Source organism: Lutjanus erythropterus, chromosome 22 (genome assembly GCF_056507025.1).
Source record: "Lutjanus erythropterus isolate fLutEry1 chromosome 22, fLutEry1.hap2, whole genome shotgun sequence".
In the NCBI taxonomy this organism is placed as follows: domain Eukaryota; kingdom Metazoa; phylum Chordata; class Actinopteri; order Lutjaniformes; family Lutjanidae; genus Lutjanus; species Lutjanus erythropterus.
In genome coordinates this window covers 28,371,144-28,392,678 of record NC_139338.1, presented here as the reverse complement: position 1 = coordinate 28,392,678, position 21,535 = coordinate 28,371,144, and the positions used below count along the sequence as shown (strand labels likewise).

The following is a 21,535-nucleotide window of genomic DNA, read 5'->3' as shown; positions in this document are numbered from 1 at the left end:
TGACAAACAACAAAGATATCTTTTTAATACAAATGTTAATATTTTTTTGGCAAATTCGACATTAAATATATTTACATAACAAAATGGACCGATAGAAACCAAATTTCACCGTTCTACTAATAATTAAATTAAATTTGATTGTGTCTATAACCTTATTGTTTTAATATAATTTTTGAGAGCTGATCAAATATGTATTGAAGCCAATTTCTGCAAATGAATTAGTAAAGTCAAACATTTCATTTTTTAACTCGTAATCATGAAAATTTTGTTTGTCATGACTTAAAAGGCAAATTCTGACTTTTGAGAACTCCAAAATTTTAAAATAAGTTTTAAAGTAACAATTCTTTTGATAAATTTCCATCACAGTTTTGACTTACTAAGTCCAGACTCTTAATTTTGTTTTATTATCTCAAACCTTTTTCTCTGCATCTCCTCATTTTGACTCGGTAACTCAGTTGTGACTGAAAATTTTGTTTTACTGCGACCGTATCTCACAATTTTGACTTCGTAACACAAAATTGTACCTTCAATCGAATGTTTAACATAATCTGACGCAACTCAAATATTTGACAGTATTTTGGAATTCTGACTTAATGATTTTCTACTTCATGATTCTGAATTATCTCCCCAAACCCCCAAAATTCTGTATTTCAAAAAATTTACTTTGACATTATGAGCTTTCTCACCATTGTTTTTCCAGTGTATCTCAGTTTTTATCATGAATAACTTGTCATCTATTTTTTGTTTGTTTTTCTTTTCCTGGCCTAAATGGGCTTCCATACACTGGCAGTGTTGGAGATAAAAAACTAAATTATGACTTCAAACATCAAAATTTTAATTGTTTTCTTATTTTTATTTAAGAATTTCAGTCCTGTATTAGTGCTTTTTTGCATCATACAAAGGTGCAGACAAAAACAAAACATAAAAGAGAGATGCAGGATTCTCCAGTGGTTAAAGCAGGTCTGTTTTCCATAAATAAACACAAACAAACATTCCTCAGATGAAACCTCGTCGGACGTCGGCGGGACGTCTGTCCGTCTGTCTCGCTCGGCGGAGGAAGGGGTCTTGGTGGGGGGCGATGGGGTCGTAGCGAGGACGGGGGAGGCCGCGGGGGAGGTTTGGTCTCTGGTCGTATTCCCCCCCAATGATCCCTGGGATGGGAGGGTAGAGCGGGACGGGTGGGGTGAAGATGTCTTGGTGGGGGTGGTACAGAGGGGGGAGGGAACGGTGGCGAGAAGTTTGGAGCTCACGGCGAAGTTTGTAACAACGTTTGTAAACCTGAGGAGACAAATAAAGTTAGAAAGTGTCTGTAACTTGTGGTTTTATTTGCCTTTTTCACATTCAAATTAATACCAAATTTTCTCTAATGACTTAGTGTCTGTTTATGAGTCGTAATAAATCATTAATAATCTTTTCGGAGGACTAGATGTTTATAACTGTTAAACAGCAGCAGTGAGTGTCTGTTTTCAGAGAAGTGGGTTTTTGTTTTCAGGATAAGAGAACAAACTTTACATCAACAGACAGCTGACTGAGTTATTAACAGCTAATCAACTGACATGGAAATCATTCAGATCAATACTGCCTCACAGTGGCAGAACTCAGGAACTACACATTTGGTCAAAGTTGTAACTTTTATCAGACTTTTTGGAATCCAGTCTCATTTAAGTGATTTTTTTGTCTGTAAAAAAGTTGCATAGGTTGGGAAACTTTTTTTAGTTTATTTCAAAACTTAAGAGTTTAAATTTGATTCAATCATTTCATCACTACAAACCACAACAGATTCATCAATAATGAAGATAAACGTCTGTCTCCAGCATTAGTTTAGTTAGTTAGTTTAATATTCGGTGATTGTGTGTCTCTCACCTCCTTCCAGTCTGTGTCTCTGGGTCTGTTGGCGCCTGAACCTGAACGACGACACAGACAAGTTTATTTATTTATGCATCATTATCATTGATATTTAAATGTTTTTAAGGACTCGCTGCTCTGACCTCCAAAGTCTCGGTGGTACAGGTGTCTCCACAGCGAGGAGTCGGCTGTGGCGATGTTAAAGTGTCTGCAGACCGAGGACAGCCTCACCACGGAGCGGACGTCCAGCAGTCTGAGGACTCGGAGGAGGAGCTCCGGAGGAAGAGCGGCCAGACCGAACGCCACCGGCAGAGCCATCGCTGGAGACACGACAGAGACACAGAGACATCACAGTCACCACAGTGCTTCTTTGTGTTTACTGTCTGTTATTCACTGCTCCACTTGTTTGTCTGTATTAGTCTCTGACTGCTGTCTGTAAACCAAACTGTCCCCCAGCAGCTGATCTTCACTTCAAACTTCAGTATTCAGTAACTTTAGTTTAATCATCACTGAATGAAAACAGGCTGCAGCTCAGTAACTTCAATTCTTACGGTGAGATTAGTTGTTAGAAATATTTAATGCCACTAACTACAGGTGTAACTGCTGTGTGACTAACTGAACCACCTGGCAAAGCTAACATTAGCATGCTGCATGCAGACAGAAACAAAGTTTATTTATCTTTAAGCCTCTAAAACTGTAGCTTTGGGAAGATCTGCTAGCTTGAGATGCTACAGTGACTTCCTGTTTACATAGTTTGTTGCTCTTGATTGAACAGAACTAAAATGTTTCCTGTTTCCTGGTCTACTTACAGACAGGTGACACATTTTTTAATTTGTCACTCATCTGTAAAATTGTATCACATTTTGGTTGTTTACAGAACAACAAACCTCTGATTTAATGTCATGATGAAATGAAATGGGGCCAAATCATTTTGAACACATAAATGTACGTAAATATGTCATTTCCCACAGCTGCGAGGTGCTAGAAAAGCTTAAAAATGCTTGAAAACTGCTGGGGTTTGACTTGGTAACAGGTGTAAGAACCCTGCGTGAGGTGAGCGTTTACCTTCTCGCGCTGCAGCGATCAGCGGGTACGCCAGCTGGTCTTTGAAGCTTCGGGACAGTTTGTTCAGATCTTTGAAAGCTGCAGCAGCGCTCTCTCCTGAACAACAACAGAGACGTGACGTCATTATCAGTTATTTACAGGAGTGCCGATGCTTGTTTGGTGTCAAACGGACCAATCAGAGCTCTACCTGGCCACTCGTTGGTCACGTAGCTGGAGGGGTTCAGACACAGTTTGCGGACCGTGTCGGCTGTTTGATTCACCTTCAGGATGGCTGCAGGAAGAACAGACAGATCAGAAATACAGTAAAAGTCTCAATATTCAAAATACATTTTACATTTTTATGATAATTTTAATCATATAGTAGTAAGTTCTACTCATCTGTCTCTCATTTTACATGTGCATATATTCGATCACACAGCTGCAGAATCCTAAACTAACGATGATAACCTCACCGTTGATGACGAGTTCTGGGCCCATACACACCGCCACCACCATGGCCAGACTGTTCTCACACAGAGGGTGAGTGTACTGCAGCCTGTAGTATCCAGCCGATGACCGCCAGCCTGCAGGCATCTCACCGGCCTTCAGCTCGCAGCCCTGAACACACACACACACACCAGGATAAATATACACACTGATTTCATTCGTTAAAGTAACAATCTTGAGGATTATTGAAATAAATGATACCTCAAACCCCAGTTCCAGAAAAATTGCAACACAGAAAGCAATGACTTGCAAAAACTTTTGAATCTATATTCAGTTGCAGACAATACAAAGACAAACTGATAAACTTTGTTGTTTTTTGTAAATGTACACTCATTTCAATTCAAATTCTTTCTCATTCTTGCTTGATTTACAACTTAAGGCTGAACTCTTTTTGACTTATCTGACTGCAGTATCTGAGTTCACTGCAGTCTGTTTTTATTTACGTTTCACACATCATCTCAACGTTTTTGGAATTGGAGTTTGTATTAAAGAAAAGAGAATATTGCAATAAAACTGCTGAATTTCCACAGCAGCTCCTCCCTACTGTCTGCAGTCTCACCTGAGGAACGAAGCCTGTCTCAAGCATCAGCAGGTGTCCGGCCACCATGATGGCGTCGCTGGGACTCGTGCTTTGGGCCGAGTGGTAGAGGAGCTCCAGAGAGAGTGGAGCCTGACCCTCCTCCGCCTCGCTGCACAGCATTGGTTCCCAGGTGGAGACTGAAGGTTCACAGCCCAACATGTCAGTGGTCTCCTCAGACTCTGTCGGTGCTGCAGGGCTGCTGCTGCTGCTGGGCTGTTTAACAGAGGGATGTTCAAATTTCAGAATCCACAACACTGAACAACAACAGCCTGAGCCGGTACCGTCGGTCTGTAACTGAAACATTAAAATCCCTGAAGCAGCAGCAGTGTTAAGGTTAATGAATACTTTTAAAAATGAGTCTGAGAGACGGACACTCAAATCTCCCATCTGTTCTTTTGACTTTAAAGTTACAAATTTTAATCCCAAATACACAAAACTTTTCAACAAGTACAGAACTGTTGTACATGTGAAAATTCTGTCTCTGTGCACCAAAATCTTTCACATATGCACAAAATATTTCTACAGCTGCAAAACATAACTACACATTCACAAACTTTTATATGTGCATGGAATTTTTTTGCACGTTCAACCAAAAAGTGGAGGCTGTGAAGTTATTTGTGATTATTTCTTCACAGTCTAAAAATATGAATGACTCTTATTTGACTCCATAGTTTCAGCGTCCTGATAATTTGGACTGTGAAGTTTGTTGTTAAACTGTATCCTGCCTCTGAAGGCATCGCTGCACAAAGAAGAAAAATGTTCACTAATTAAAATCAGTGTTAGTGAGCAAGTCTCCTTTGCCAAGATAATCCATCCACCTGACATGTTTGGCAAATAGAGAAGCTGATCAAACAGCAGGATTACTGCACAGGTGTGTTTTGGATTAGTAACAACACTATAAACTGAACAATTTGAACTCGAAAAGACATTTATTAGGCTCTGAATTATGTCTATTTCACATTTTTCCCAGTTAAGTAAATATCCAAACCAGCATTTTAAGCTGTATTGAGACATTATGCATATCAGAATGACCCACGTAGAAATATGGCAGTTTAACATGGCCTGTCGATCTGATGTAACAAAAATACAACAATTCTTATTTTCCAGTGATTATACACTAACGAAAACATACTGATGAACATTATACTCCATATATTGTACATTTGAACAGCTGAGTGAGAAATGTGAAGCTCACTTTGTTCTGCTGTTTCACTGATGTTTGCTTTTTCCTTTTCTTTTGTAAAATATTTTTCCATTGTTAGAATTTTTTTTTGACTCTGACTTATTTATTCAACCAATCTAGTGTTTATGGTTCTACCGTTATTTTTATGGGCAGCAAAAAGGGAACTACAACTTTATCTTGATACATAACCCTGTTTTATAATGATAAATAAATAAACCTGCCTTATAGAAGATGATGCCTCAGTTCCATAATAACATAATAAAAACAGTTCCTTGTGTATTCATGGCTTTTATTATTCCCATGTTTACTTCTTTATCTTATACTACATTAAAGAATTGATCCATGTCACATCTTCATTGTCTGTCTGCGGGTCAGTTTGACCTTCAGTGTGCAGAGATCAATAAATCAAAAAGATCTCATGTTTTCACTCTCACAGACAGAAACTGTGGTGGAGGGAGGAAAGATAAGGCCTATCTGGAGTCTAACTTTATGTTTTGGTCTGTATGCAGACAAAAAGCTGTAATAAAACTGTGAAACACAACAGCTCTTAGAGCACAATACTCACTGTGTCAGCTGAGGTTTAATGTGATGCAGCGAGTTCAGACAGAAATGACTCAGCATTAAACGCGCTGAGCTTCACTGGCAGCTGCTGGTGTTGATGTGAGGATTATTGTCAACTGAAGGCGTCAGTTTTAATTTCATCAACACATCCAAACAGATTCAGTTCAAACTGGAATCAAACGATTCACCTGAACGCCTCACTGATACAACACTTTTACTTTGTTCCTTAATGAGCTCATTTACTCACCAAACTATAAAACTAAAAACTGCAGTTTCTATCTGACAGAGTCAGTTATTATAGTTTTTATTTAACTTTTCATTTTTAATATTTTTTTTTAATTATTTTGTTTGTCAACCTAAAATTTACCCACATTTGACACTACAGCTGTAAATTCTGGACCCTGTTTTTAGGTCCATTTTGTTACTGCAAGTTTAAAAATCTGTTTACACAAAAATGACACATTTCTATGTCATAACATTTTTTATATGGTAAAACAGAAGCCAGAAAGTCAGATACAAGTTATAACAACTTTATATTTCTTTTAATAAATAAATATAATTTAACAATAAAACAACAGTAAACAAAATAAAAAATAGTTCTATAATATAACTGGACTGACAGTGGATATGTGAAACTCACCTGGTTGGATGTCATGGCAGCAGTCTGTTGGTTCTGTTGGTTCTGTCGTTTCCTCTGGTTCTCTGTGCTGCTGGTCGGCGTGTTGGTGGAGTTAGAGGAGGTGGGGGAGGTGGGGGAGTTGGTTGGGTTGGCGGCTGCAGGTTCAGGCAGGACGACACAGATCAAATCTCCAGGGACGATGCCGCAGGATGACAGAGTCTGACCGGTGTCTGACAGAAGCTCTGAGCCGTTCAGAGACAAACTGAACTCTGTTTCTGCACTGAGAGACAAACAGAAAACAACGTTTCACACCAGAGAAATCAAATATCCTGACATGATTGGACTTCAAACTTTAACTCCACCAACAAAGATTCATTTAAGATAAGATCTAAGTTCTAATGGGAGTTTAGTGGAACTAGGTTTAAAATGAGTAAATCCAGATTTTAAATTAAGCAGAGCTCTGCTGCAAAATTAAAACCTAAATTTCTATTTAATGAATCCAAGTTTAACCAATAAGAGAGGAGAATGTTAACTTTCAGCTGCTCCTTCATAAGAATCAAATGGTTTGCTAGCTTGCTAAAAAATAACAAAATGTAGCATTGTTTGCTAGTTAGCTGAAAAGTTCATAAAATGTCACATCATTGCTTGCTAGCCTACAGGTTACAGGATATAGAACTGTTTGCTAACTAAAAAGTTAAAATGTTAATTTTTTTGACTTTTTGATTCTATTAAAATATTTGAAAAGAAAGTAATGAACACACATTAACATAAAATAAATCCATATCTGACCTGAGGCCATGAGAAGACAAAACCGACTCCCTGATGTGATCAATGAGCTCCTTCAAACTGGGTTCTTCTCCCAGTAACTCCACCCTGCTGGTCTGCCGGTTGATCCGAACCCGCAGCTTCATACTGGAGACGACAAATTAATAAAAACATGAACAGACTTTAGAATAATCAAGCTGATCACCTGCGCTCCTCCTCAAATACTGCAGATAAATATGGCACTTTTTTGGTTATTCTATTAGCTATTAACATTTTTGACTGTGAACAACATTAACCATATCAATACATTCAGTCCACATACTTTTGGCCATGTAACATACATAATATTACACCTTCATCTGATAGTTTTGTTGTTGTTTTTTTGTTTGTGTGTGTGTGTGTGTGTGTGTGTTTGTGTGTGTGTGTGTGTGTGTGTGTGTGTGTGTGTGTGTGTGTGTGTTTTTACACACAAACATAACAGAATTTAGTTTGATTTTTTTAGCATGCTGCTGCTAAAACTGGCAGACAGTTTTCACTTAAATTTGATGAGAAGTTAAAGAAGTTTGGTAGACAGGTGCAATTTCAACATCCTTTATATTTTCTCATGAACTACTGCTTTGAAATTGAATAAAAGTAATTTGGATTTATATATGATGGCAGTGTAAACTGAGTTTCTAATTTTTAGCGGGATAGCTTGAAAATATTTCAAACACTTTTCACTAAAATTTGGTTAAAAGTGAATGGAGTTTGGTGGAGAGATGACTGTTTCTACAACAGAACAACAAATGTGCATTTTCTTACCAGTAACTTTTGTCCACATACCTTTGGCCATATAGCACACCTGATAATATATATTAATCTGTTTTTTACAAAAAGCACAACTAAAATTTGTCAGTCTTTTTAGTATGATTGCTCCATGACAGGTTTCACTAAAATATGGTTGAAAATGAATGGAATTTGGTGGAAATATTACTAGTTATACAACAAATCATCTTTGTATAAATCTATATTTTCTTATGAAGTAACATACTTTTGGCCACATAGCAAGAGGACTGAATTGTGCCTTTTTGGCAGGATAGTTCAAAACCAGGATGACAGGTTTCTCTAAAACTGGCTGGAAAGTTCATGGAGTTTGGTGGAAGGATACTCGTGTCTAAAGCAGACCACCCTGACAGATTTGTGCATTTTCTCATGAACTACTTTGAATGAATCTTTCATATGTGGCTATATATCGTATATTTGTCCACCATTACTATGTTCTAAGTTATCCTGCTGACAACATCTAGTTAAAACAACTCTTCCTAGGTGACAATTAAAGTTACAAAGGAACGAAATTCCATCAGAAACCTCCAGTTTTAGTTTTCTGATGAGTCATTATTGACGTTGTTTTAGCCAAACTGCTGTTTTGTAATTTAGCACAAAATTCACATTCAGAATATCTTCATTTACTGTTAACTAACGTTAGGAACTAACAGCACAAACCCACCACACATAACTAAATAAAAGAAGACAGAAACAGGTTGAAAAAATTAAAGTCTGTCATAAAATCTGTCTTGATATTTGAGAAGAAATTAAAAGTTTCGTTTTCGTTTCTTGAATGTTTGCTAACTAACGTTTGGGTTAAAGTTGCTGCGTAACAGTGAAACTTGCTAGTTAACTAGCTGGTGTTAACTAACCTACGTTAGTTAGTTGATCTGTTAAACCACCGGTTAGTTACTGAAATCAACCAGAGCTGCACAGACAGACACAAAAACACTTACATGAACGATTAAAGTGACTGAATCCAGATCGTTTTGTATCGTTTCTCTGTGTAAATCGCATGTAAACACACTGACAACACAGAGCAGCGTCATAACAGACGGCACGTAGACAGACTACTTCCGGTTTTCAAAATAAAGATTTTCAAAATAAAACTTCATTTATTAGTTTTGAAATGGACAAAAGAACCCAACAAAAACTCAAAAATAGCTCTTTCATAAAAGAGGGCAAAGCATGAGGAAAAGGAAAGGGTTATTAATATTATGTATTATTATTTATTGATATGATTGTGTATTGTATTGTATTGTATCGGCTTTTCTTTAATATTAAACCAAATTCTGTATATTAAATCCAAGCAAATAAGTAAATAAATAAATAATATTAATTAAAAACACACCTTGGTATACACAAATTTTATTAATAGAAAATTATAATTAGAAAAAAGAAGGGAAAATATATAACTACATTAGTCTTCATAGGAGAGTTCACTGTACAGTTGGACAGTTTGTTACTTTTTATTTTAAGGTTAATACGTAGTAGGGTCTACATTGACTTTAAATTCACATAACATCTGGTGAAGTTGGGGGTATTAATTGCCATTCTACATTTATGTATGTGAAATTTATCATGCAGGAGTGATTATACAGTCATACAGTTTATAAAGTCAGTGATGAGTAATGACATTTTTACACTGAAAGTTTGCACTATTATTTGTTTTACACAATAAATAAACTGAGCAAGCAATTTAATGTAAGATACAATGGTAAAGTGCCTCAGAGATTCTTGTTCTTGTTCTTGTTGCCAAATTTAATTTTGTCTTCACCATCTAGAAATTTGGAAGGATGCAGATTTATCAGATATATATCATTGTCTAAAACTTTGACATGTACTTATTTAATCTCAACAGTGATACAGAATTATAAGATGATAACCATGAACTCTGCCAATCAGAAGCTGTAAAAATGTTCCAAAATTCTATTTTTAGTAATTCCTGAAAATGAAGATGACTTTTCATTAAATGAAATAAACCATTAGGAGCCTTCATCACATGATTATCTATCTACAGAAAAGGATTTAACAACAAGAAAAATAAAGAATTTAAATTATTTTCCTTGTATTATGGTAAAGAATGGTTCATAACTAAACAAAACACGTTTTTGTTATTTATTTTATTTATTAAAACATAAACAGGATGTGACGTTTGCGCTCGGTGCTCTGCTCCCCGGCCTGTTTTGCTCTGCTCTGCCCGGTGACTCGGTGTTGGATTAGTTCTGTCTGTTCTCCGGTGTGTTGTCGCTGTTAGCTCCTGCTGCTGTTTCTGTTTTGTTTTTTTTCCTGTCGTTTCTGCACCGTTTCTTCTCCTCCAGCTCACCGGTGGAAACACTCACCGACCCCCGGATCAGTGAACACCGAGCCCGGCAGGCAGCAGCATGTCCACGGCACTGGAGAGCTACATCAACCGTATCCTGCTGCTGCTGTTATTAGCTGCTAACATGCTAACTGCCCGTCTGAATGAATGGATACATGCTAGTTAGCTTAACGTCCAGGCTTGTAGTGATATTAGTGTAGTTACAGAACATACAGAAGTGTAGCTCATCTGTTTAACAGTTCCGGAGTGTATTCAGACTTAACAGTGTTTGTTTTGTTATTAATATTAATTTATTCAGTGTTTTAACCAGTAAAGTGTGTTGTTGCTTTAACTCGCCGTGGTTCAGGTACTGTGGCCATCATCACCTCAGACGGCAGGATGATCGTGGTGAGTTCAAATACATCCTCCACTATCCGTGTGTGTTTTTGTTTTGGAATGATTACTCAATACATTCATTGATTAACTGATTGATCAGCTGTATAATAAAGCATGATATGATGTGGTTTGAATGTTGTTCAAAATCGATCTGTTTATCATTCATAAAGTTTTAACGTGTATTTATTTTTAATAAAGCGTCAATATAATATAGGAAAATGCGAGAATGGCAGTAAAAATGGCCAGTAAAGATCATTAATGCATTTAACATGAACCCAGAATTTATTGATAAGACTTATTGTCACGTGGGTCACGATGGTTTGACGATTTTAAAAACGTGGGTCCTCAGGAAAAAAGTGGATTAGAGAATACAGTGAAACAACTTCAGTAAAACAGAGTATTTTTAATTTTATTGTTTTGTTATGAGTTTTTTTGTTTGTTTGTTTGTTTGTTTGTTTGTTTTTGTAAAGCATTTTTGTGGAAAGTTAAATGTTCTCAGGAATCAGATTGATCCAGAACAGTCTGACCTCACCTGTGTGTGTGTGTTAATTTGTATTATTCTGTGTGTGTGTGTGTGTGTGTGTGTGTGTGTGTGTGTTCAGGGCACTCTGAAGGGCTTCGATCAGACCATCAACCTGATCCTGGATGAGAGTCATGAGCGAGTGTTCAGCTCCAGTCAGGGGGTGGAGCAGGTGGTGCTGGGACTCTACATCGTCAGAGGAGACAACGTGTGAGTGACCTTTGACCTTTGACCTGTTAATAACACCCAGACAAACACTGTGGACTGTTGGTCCAACACATTTCTGTGCGGATTTGATTTGATTTTTGCATTACATTTAACAAACTTTTTGCTCATGTGGAAATAAATATGGGAAAAATTTCAAAATGGAAAAATTTACAGAAATAAACATAAAAGACAAAGATATACAGAAATATAAATTTATTTCATGAACTGATATGTAATTGATACTGAATGTAAACGTGTGTTTGTTTGTTTGTTTGTTTGTGTGTTTCAGGGCGGTGATCGGGGAGATCGACGAGGAGACGGACTCAACTCTGGATTTAGGAAACATCAGAGCCGAGCCGCTCAACTCTGTCGTCCACTGACCTCTGACCCCCCTCCTCCTCCTCCTCCTCCTCACACTGTGTCTCCATGGCAACAGATGGCAGCATGACTCAGCTGTGTGTTACAGGAGTTTTCAGATGATGGTTCACTGAGTTTTCTGGATCAGACCAACTGAAGTTAAATAAAGTTTAAAAATGTAGAAAACTCTGTGAGGCTTCAGACTCTTGAAGTGACGTTTTTGTTTGTATTTTTTATAAATAAAGATTTGAATTGATCGAGTTTGTTAGATTAACTTTTTTATGCTTCCAGTTAGCTTTTGTCAGATTGAGATTGTTAAATAAAGTTTCATTTCTCATGTTTGGACACGTCGTCTTTGTTTGTTTACTGTCTTACCACAGTGTATGAATACTGCGTTTAGGGCTGCAACCAAGAATTATTTTCATCATTTGACATCCATGTCTTGTTTTGTCCACAACTCAAATATATTCAGTTTACTGTCAGAGAGGAGTAAAGAAACCAGAAACAATAAAACAAGGAAACTGAGAAAACAACACACTTAAAACACAGCAACTCACTTCCAGTCTATACTTGACTGTATTTTGTCCATTGAGTTTAGCATTTTCACTTTTTCTTGACATTTTATAGATCCATCTCAGCAAACAGCTCTTGCCTTTCATTGGTGACGTGTGTTTACAGTTCGGAGAGTCTGATGGAGGAAAAGTGCCTTCAGACAAAACCAAGAGTGAAGCTGCAGCTCTGCAGACATCAGGATGTTCACACACACAGACTAGAGCAGATTTTCACATTAAATAAGATGAATAACTGTGTCATCAGTATGTTGTTGTGTCCTGTGAGGTGTAATGCACACTGCAGCCTGTAGGGGGCAGTAGCTACACTGCACTGTGGTCAGGTTCATGTCAATTAAACCAGTGTTCCCCAACCCTGGTCCTCAAAGCCTACTGTCCTGCATGTTTTAGATGTTTCTGCTCCAACACACCTGATTCAAATGATCAGCTCGTTATCAGGTTTCTGTAGAGGCTTGATGACGAGCTGATCATTTGACTTCAGCACCAACTAAAGACACCTTTTCATCAGAGACTCCAGAAAATATAAAAACTCAATCAAAACAGAAGAAGCATTTTTATAATCCTTTCTGAAGATATCTGAAGTATTAAAGCGGCGCCTTGAGCCTTTATTTATCTGCACAGGAAACATCCCAAATTAATTATGAGTTATTTCCCTTTATTGTACAGGAGGAAACATAAATCAATACACCGAGAAACTGAAGACAATACATAATAAACATAGGAGTGTGTTTCTTAAAGAACTTCCTCCGTCACATCTGGATGTTCAGCTACAAACAGCTTGTCTTCTTTTAATCTCATTCTTCTGCAGTGACTCATTACACCACCCGACACACTCAGAAACCTCACATCTCCCCGACACATGTGAGGAACTGGAGTTACAGGGTTTCTACAGAACAACTGTGTTTGTGATTCAGTCCAGGTGTTGCATAATCCCTCAGTTCACTTTCCTTTCTCTGCCTCACTGCTGCTCTTCTTTGTGTCATCAGGAGAAAAAAGGTTTCACTTTTCTAACATAAAAGTCATTTTTTTATCGTTAAACTTGTTTGTCTGTTTTGTCCTCTGTGTTTTTAAGCCTGTAATAAATTAAAAACTGCATGGAAATATTTTGTGTTTGATTCATCAAATCAAGTTTTTGCTCTCAAATCCCAAGTCCTAAATTTAAACTTTCAAGTCCTAAACAAGACAAATGAAATGATCTTTGGTATAATTCTTTTCCCAGCTGGAGTTCAGTAATGTAATGTAAAGTCTTCAGGGTTTTTGTACTGTAACATGTCTGGATGCTTTTTGAATTAAATGTTGTAATTGTCTTATTGTAAGTTTTACATTTTTAAATATTCTCAGTTTACATTGTAGATTCTTAAAGTCAGCTCAATCAATAAGCCAAAATATTCTATTTCAAGAAAATATATCTTATTATGAGCTTAAACTGTTCATCTTAAATTAAGAAAATAAATTCTTAAAGTCAGTTTTCTCATTTTGAGTGAAATATTTGACTCTCTTCCAAGTTTTACAGAACATCACTGTCTTTAAGTTGCTATAAGCTTCTTGAGTTAGTTTCATAATTCTATTTGAGAATATTTGGCTTCTGCAACGCTGATACTTTCGTCACTTTCCACCAAATAAAGGTAGAACTATATTTTTCCTTCCACATGTACTTCACTGGAATTACAATAATCAACCACTAAACTGTAGTTTTTGGTTTTCTCTCTGCTGGTAAAAGAAGCGAGTAATTTCCGGGACCTGGATTTTTGTAGGATACATGTTTGGACATAACTCCGCCCGCCTCTGAAATCCCAGACAGCCTTTTGGCCCAGAGACCTTGAATGCTCCGCAGCTTGCCCCTCTTACAGAACAATGGGAATTTTCCATTTCCCTTCCCGGAATAAGGCCTGCCTCTCCCGCCCTCCCTCTCTTTCTGTTCCTCCAACAGCCACCGGAAGCGCTCCGTCCGGCGCCTCCTCTTTGTTGTTTACTGGAAGCCCCGCCCCTCACCCCTCCGGTGCCTCCTGTCACCTAAAACCAGCTCACCCTCCCGCTCTGACCTCAGTGTGCTTCGCTGCAGTAGTGGGAGCTGAACGGGACAAACTTTACTGTATTTTTGTTGTTTTTTCACCTGTGAAAATGGCGCAGATCAACAGCTGCCTCAAATGCATCTTCACCGTCTTCAACGTCTTCTTCGCGGTGAGTTAGGGCCTTTTAAAAAACGTCGCCTTTAATTAATGCAGGATCTTATCACTGCGTCCCAATTGTAGTGTCCAAACAGGAACCCTCGATTAGTGAAACTCTCGCGAGATTTGCACGAGTTACGTCTTCACATTTCATACTGTATAGAACATTTAATTTTTAAAATATTGTGATTAAGTTCTGCTTAGGTATAGACATTAAACCATTTGGTTAATGTTCGGCAAAGACATTATTTGGGGTTATAATTAAAACTCTCGCGAGATCTCCCGCGATCTGGGGAGTTACCACCTAGACACGAACCTCTCATTGGGAATAAAAAGTGCGTAGTGGAGATTATCGGGTCTCTTGGGTTTAGGACAATATTTTGAGTTTTATAACGGCAAATTTAACGTAGTTAAACACTTAAAAATATGGTTTTAATTGGCAAAAAAATAATAACTGGGTGCAAGTTTATATTTAACTTGGGTGCAGATTTCAACGGGAGCTTTGAAAATTAAAACAAACCAATTTAAAAATTAGAAAAATATTTAGTCTGAATTAAAAAATGAGTCAGATTCATAGTTTGTAATGTGTAATACATAAACCGCATATATTTGCACGTGTCTGTGGGTGTCAAATGTGCACAGTCATTGCATGTCTTTGGATTGTTTGGTGATTTTGACCAAAAATAATTAATAATTCAAAGACTTTATGAAAAATAGTTTTATTAGATTATTTTTCCAATGTAAGTGGGCCATTATTTAGCTATTTTTTTCAGTTTTTGTAGCTGTATTTGACTGTTTTAAACTGACCAGTTTTGTGTAGAAAATCATGTTTTGTTTTTTAGGTTTAACATTGTTTTACCCTTTCAAATAGCTTTTACTGTGTTATTTAATGTTTTAAAACAGTGGTCTCGGTGTTGGTTCGAGGGTGGTGTCCTCAAATGTCCCCTTTATTTAAGTTATTTAATCATCCTCACATTTTAGAAGTTGGAATCATAAACAGTTTTTTTCATTGAAAAATGTCTTTAAAGGTTATAAAATAGTTTCTTATAATAATAATAATAGTCTTTTCATCCGCTCCTGTTAGCTCTGGTTTCGGTTTTGTGTTTTTTATCTGCTGGTTTCCGGACGCTCTGAGGACAAAACAACAATTAGATTTAATAGTTTTCAGCTGTTTGTGTTCCACATAAAGTTTTGGTTTGGAACCTTTTCACAATAAAAGCTCCTGCTGGTGTTTATTTACAGTAACTGAAGACACTTTTCTCCCCCAAAACAGTCATCAGTTTAGTTTTGTGAGGTGGAGATTAGAGGCTCAGCACGACAGGATTTGTGACGCAGATGAATGAATCTGGTACCAATATATCTGCTGGCATCCTGGGTGGGAAGTTTTACAGCGTTTACACTCGATCCTCTCTGATAAATAAAGGGTGTAATGGGAATTCTGTTGATGAACGACCTCAGACATTTCTTTGGCACTTCCATACTGCAGTTTTTTTGAGTACTTGGTCTGCATTTTCTAATGGAAAATTATTACATAAGCCAAATTTTGCTCTTTCCAGACCAACTAAACTCCATAGGAAAAACCATGAATTTTAGCTCACAGAACACAGGAGTTGCCATGGATACCGCTGCCTCGATCTCACAGTTTGTTTGTGTTATTGTGTGACTTTGGTGAATGTGAACTGACTTTTTAAAGCACCAAAGTGTCAAAATAAGAGCAACAAACAAACAGATCAAGGCAGCAGTAGACCAGCAGCTGTTTTGTTGCTTTTGGAGAGAACAATGTTTGGTTTATACATCAGTGGTTTTCCATCAGAAGTATCTGACAGGAAATTAAGAACAGCTACAGTTTGTGGTTTTGATGGTCTTTTACCATGCGAGGTAAAGTTTCACTTCCTGTCTGCTTTCACTTTACTGAAGGTGTGTGTTTTGTGTTTTTCAGATCATTGGTGGAGTCATCATCGCGCTCGCTCTGCTCTGTCAGGCCGCCACAAATATTGATGGAGGCGACAACGTAAGAACAAGCTTATTTTAAACATCCAAAGTAAAACAAACAAACAAACAAAAATATCTTAATCTGCCAATCATGTCTTCCTTCAGCTGGAGGGTCGGACCGCCGGCCTCATCGTCCTCTATGTCGTGGGTGCTGTTACCATGGTGATTGCCATCCTGGGAGCCTACGGGGCCCAGAAGGAGAGCAGAGTGGCCCTGATCGTGGTGAGTACAGAGATCAGCTGACTCAGCGGCTGCAGATAAACTTCACTTTCTGGGAACTGACTGATTCAAGGATGAGGCTTCTGAGGAAACTGACACTTCAAGAGAAAAATGTATATATTGTGTGTAGTCATCCTGCGGAAGTGACGTGTGGTTTCTCTGTAGCACCTCATGGTTTAATTTGGAAAACAGGGAAACACTGGATTGAGTAATTTTTTTCTCTGAAATGAGCAGCTTTCTAAATATTTCATCTTTACTGAAACTCTGTGATGTAATGTGTGAAGTTCTGTCATTGTGGTGAACATGTCGTGTTCTCTTCCTGTTTTCCTGGACAGTTCCTCGTCTGTATGGTCATCGGAAGCCTGCTGATGCTGCGAGCTGGGATTCCCACGGCCGTCGCCCGCCCCAAGGTAACACCGCTGACGTTCTACTTTTGGTTCTACTAGCCGCAGGTTCCGTCTAGTTTCATTATATATTTCTTTATTAATTAATCAAAATAAAAAACTGACTTGAAAGTATAATTTTATTCCTCAGCAGCCAAACAAAATGTCTTTACACATGAACTGAATCTGTAACCATAGTAACTGTGTGTGTGTGTGTGTGTGTGTGTGTGTGTGTGTGTGCGCGCGTGCAGCTGGAGGGAGTGTTGAAGGAGAAGTTCAGCGAGTTCGTCCCTCTGGACAAAACTTCAGACGATGTGAAGAACATGGCGAACGCTCTGCAGTCTCAGGTAAGTTACACACAAAACAAAAGTCTTTATATTTGCAGACAAAATGAATCAAACGCCGACGCTGAGAGCAGATATTTGAACAAATCTCATCTCCATGACGACCGGTCAAGCTCCGCCTGCCGCTGCGATCATGTGATCTGACCGATTTAGTTTCCAGCGGTTATCGATCGAGTCCGACCAGTTTCCACTCCCAGAATTCCTCAGAGAGCAGCCAGGTGTGGCCCCCGAGCCACCTGATTGGCTGGCTGGCTGTCAGGTGTGTTGTCAGGCAGAAATGTAAATCAAAAAGTGGAGAGCAGCCAAGAGGAAGTTAATTTATCATCATGCAAACAAGCTCCTGACTCCACAGATCAGGTCGGGTCAGGCCGCTCCCGCTTTAATCGTCATCAAGAGGAAGAATCTGAGTTTTATTTTGTTTATCTTCACTGTTTTTTCTTCTCATGAAAGTGAAAAACTGAGAACACGAACTTCAAAACCAAAATAAAGAGGAACATGTTACAATAAGTTCCTTATCGAAGTTGTATTAAAACTTTTAGTTCCTTTATTTTTTCATATCTTTCAAAAATGTGCAAAGTTTTAACTTTCAGTTTGGTTTTATTCTGTTTTTTCTCAGATTTTGGTGCAGTCGACTCTCCGAACATGATGTGACTTTTTTTTTTACAGAAATAAAACACAAAACAAAATGTTTTCTGCCCTTCAGTTAATTTACTTACAGTCCAGATTTTCATCTCATCTGAAAGGTCAAATTTCTCGTTATATAAAATTCAGAAACCAAAAAACTGAGGGTTTTTTACTGAGAGGAACTCGCAGTGATTCTGGGATCATAAAATACTTCAAAGTTTAATTCCATAAAAAACAGAATAATTAGAAGAGCTGGAAAATAAATGTGCAACTATAAAGCAAAAAATATGAAGCTATACAGAGAATGTATAAATGAAAAAAAATAAATCAAAAAGTTGAAATATACATATACATATATATATATATATAGTTTAAAGTTTTTATTGTTCTTGTAATTGAAAACATACGTCTTTTCTCTCCCAGTGTTTGTGTATCATTTAGTATCTGGATGCAGTAACAATGAAAATATAGTTGTCAGTTAAATATTTCAGCAACGTGTTTCTAAATAAAAAGATGACACTGCACACACTTCCTGTTACTGACGGTTTGTTTCTTCTTCTGTGGTGTTTAGCTGCACTGCTGTGGTCTGTTCAGTTCTAAGGACTGGGAGCAGAACATCCCCGACTCCTGTCTGTGCAGCCAGCAGGAGGTGGAGGAGAGCGAGTGTCAGCCGATCACCTACTTGGTGAGTTTCACGCCGAACCGAAGTCTTTATTGTCCTGAACCATGTTTTTTTTTTAAATTCGGTCCGCTGACGAGTTTCTTCTCTCACAGCACGTCCTGCAGACGGGAAAGTACGTCTACGCCAAGGTCAGTACGTTTACATGAATTCAGAGCAGATGAACTGTGAGATGAACTGATGTCAGAAGTGACGTTTTCTCTCCTGTCGTCTTCAGACCTGTTTCCCGATCATCATGCACTACGTCCTGCTGGTCGCTGACGTCATGATTGGCGTCTTCTTCACCCTGGCTATGCTGGCGGTGAGCATCAATAACTTATTTTACAGCATTAATGACACTCTTCTTAGAGCATTAATAGCATTTTATGTTTGAGCATTATTTAGGAGATTCATGTCTTATTTTAGAGCATTAATAAGATTTTAAAGTATTTCAGAGCAGGAACCATTAGAACCTCACATGACCCACTGGTTCTATCTGTTAGCTTGTTCGCTGTGTGAGTTTGAAACCTCACAGAGGTTTTTTGACGATGAGGATTTTATTTTGAAAACACCTGTACCTGACCTTCCCCGTGTCTCCTTCCAGCTGCTGGGCATGGCTCTGTCCTCCCTCATGATCCACCAGTTGCGTTACCCCGACAGACCCACCGTCCTGCTGACCGTCCCCACCATCTTCTCTGCAGCACCTCCCAAATACCAGGAGCTGCACAACCCTCCACAGTACTGAGAGGAGCAGCACCTCCTCCTCCTCCTCCTCCTCCTCTTCTTCTTCTCTGCTCTGTTGTTAGGTTGATGTACAGGTGCAGGAAGTCAGGTTGTTTCTGTTGTTTCTGTTTATTCTTGAATTTGAGGTGAGAAATATGCAGGTCGAGGACAGTAACTGTGTCCAAAGTGCCTTACGTCACTGTGAGGAGTCCTGAGTGTCTCCGCCTCCACTGAGATCAATGGAAACTGTAACTAAAGCATCACTGGGCGTCATTATTCATTTTAAACTGGCTGAGAGTGAAGCTGATTGGTTGGTGTGCAGGTGGGCGGGGCTTATCAATGGGCTTGTATATTTGTTTCAATCTGCTTGTTTTCATACGACCACAGAGGATGTTTGTAAAGTTTTTTTTTAATAATAATTATGTTGCATTGTTTGCAACAAAATGTTCTTGTTTATGTTTTGTTTTTTGTTTGCAACAAAAAAAATTGCACAGAATTTTTGGGGGGTAATGATAAAAAAGAAAAGTGTTTATTTTGTTTACAGAAATAAAAAGTTCTACATTATTAGACATTAATCTCTAAATTCTGTTTTTTTTTCTGTGGAGTTTGGCTCAGAAATCCTGTCTGCATGAACTGAAGCTGTTTACACTTCTGTGAAAGTCAAGACTGCAAAATAATTTAAGATCATAAAAGCATCTTTTCTAAATAACCGTTCAAAGCCAGGATTTTAATCTAAATTCATAGTTTTTCTAATATATTTGGCATCTTGTACAAAGGGGAGTCAGTGTGATTTGGAAAACTCTCAGTTCTAAAGAATTTTAATTCTTAATTAATTCTGTCTTTGGTTCTGAAAATTGACTTTTTGTTGACAAGATTAGATCAAGAAAACATCTTTTAGATCATTTTTCAAAACCTTAAAATCAAGACTTTCAGGTCATGTCAGAATCTTTACACATTACCAGGATAAACGGTTTTTACTTTGAATTTTGGCCCTGATCAACGACTGGATGCAACCAAACTTGTAAACTTTGTGGATTTAATCGTAAAAAAAAACATCTAGTGTATTGAAGGAGAAATGATACCCACTGGAAACTCAGTTCTGTGAATTTTTAGATTCAAATCTCAAATTTTGCTTCTTGAGGCGAACACAGAAAAGAATTAGAACCAAACTTCATAGAAAAAAGTGACAATTTAGTTTTTTTTGTTGGCAAGACTTTCAGACATTGTTATTTGGAGGGTGGGGGAAAGAAAAAAAAAATCTTTACCAACATCCTCTCTGGCTTCTCTTTTTATTCTGTTCATTGGCTGAACTGAAGGTCATTTCACTCATGTTTTATGACACAATGCAAAAAGAGAGAGCCTCTTTTAACCCAGGAGTTTTTCCTAAGTCTCAGTTGGTTCAGCAAATGCAAAAAAAAACAACCAACCCTGCAGCAGACAGCCTTATAGTTTGATTATAAAAACCAGAAGTGCCAGAAACAAAGTTTGCTCTGCAGAAGCACTGAAATAAACCAGATAACTGCAATATTTTTTTATTTTATTCAATTATTTCTGACAGCATAAAGCTACTTTTTTTTTTTTGTTCCTAACCCTGACGGACCGAGTTTATCCACCTGTGGTACGTCTGTAGAAGTGATCACTCTCGCCTCAGTTATTTTTTTTTTAATAATATTATATATACATTATATCAAGTACTTTTTGTCGTGAATGTCACTGTGGGTCTTTTCTGTCTGTTACTGTCATCACCTGTCGACAACATTAACTGTAGCTTTATACGCTCGTCTTAAAACGACTCTTCATAATCCACATTTCCCTGCAAACCAGCATGATGTTTAAAAAAAAATGAAGAACCTGGCAGAAGCAAAGAAGTTGAGGCTTTTATTTTGAAAAACCGAGCACTGTGTTGACGAAGCTTTCGAGGCAAAATTAAAAGCATGCGTGCTGTTGCTTTACGGAGGCTTAAATTTATTTTTTTTATAATGAAAAGCAGAAGGGAAGAGAAAAACTGAATGTTTAAAAGAACGTCACTGTATCGGATGAAAAGCCAGTAAAACTAGAGAAAAGGGAAATATTCTTTAGACGTTTTCATCTCTTTTTCTATTGTATTTGATTCTTTCTGCTGAGAGCTGAAACTGTAGATCAAGAAATTAAAAACATAAAAGAAA

General features: G+C 37.7%; 3 protein-coding genes across 3 annotated transcripts; 2 read left to right on the top strand and 1 right to left on the bottom strand.

The window, feature by feature from the left end:
* Nucleotides 1-987: 987 nt before the first annotated feature.
* fbxo7 (F-box protein 7) lies at nt 988-8,984 on the bottom strand. The gene is made up of 10 exons (XM_084711338.1): nt 8,865-8,984; nt 7,129-7,251; nt 6,361-6,619; nt 3,956-4,189; nt 3,363-3,507; nt 3,098-3,181; nt 2,911-3,006; nt 1,989-2,165; nt 1,864-1,904; nt 988-1,278 (listed from the first exon to the last, which is right to left on the bottom strand). Exons 2-10 carry the CDS (start codon nt 7,248-7,250, stop codon nt 997-999), a joined length of 1,440 nt encoding a protein of 479 aa, XP_084567464.1. The 5' UTR covers nt 7,251; nt 8,865-8,984; the 3' UTR covers nt 988-996.
* Nucleotides 8,985-10,105: 1,121 nt separating this feature from the next.
* On the top strand, nt 10,106-12,035 carry lsm8 (LSM8 homolog, U6 small nuclear RNA associated). The gene is made up of 4 exons (XM_084710813.1): nt 10,106-10,323; nt 10,578-10,618; nt 11,209-11,336; nt 11,623-12,035. Exons 1-4 carry the CDS (start codon nt 10,293-10,295, stop codon nt 11,711-11,713), a joined length of 291 nt encoding a protein of 96 aa, XP_084566939.1. The 5' UTR covers nt 10,106-10,292; the 3' UTR covers nt 11,714-12,035.
* A 2,247-nt stretch (nt 12,036-14,282) lies between these two features.
* LOC146307092 (tetraspanin-8-like) lies at nt 14,283-21,535 on the top strand. Its single transcript, XM_084710642.1, has 9 exons — nt 14,283-14,440; nt 16,367-16,438; nt 16,525-16,641; nt 16,974-17,048; nt 17,273-17,368; nt 18,561-18,674; nt 18,764-18,799; nt 18,886-18,969; nt 19,252-21,535. The coding sequence occupies exons 1-9, from the start codon at nt 14,381-14,383 to the stop codon at nt 19,390-19,392; spliced, it is 795 nt and encodes a 264-aa protein (XP_084566768.1). The 5' UTR covers nt 14,283-14,380; the 3' UTR covers nt 19,393-21,535.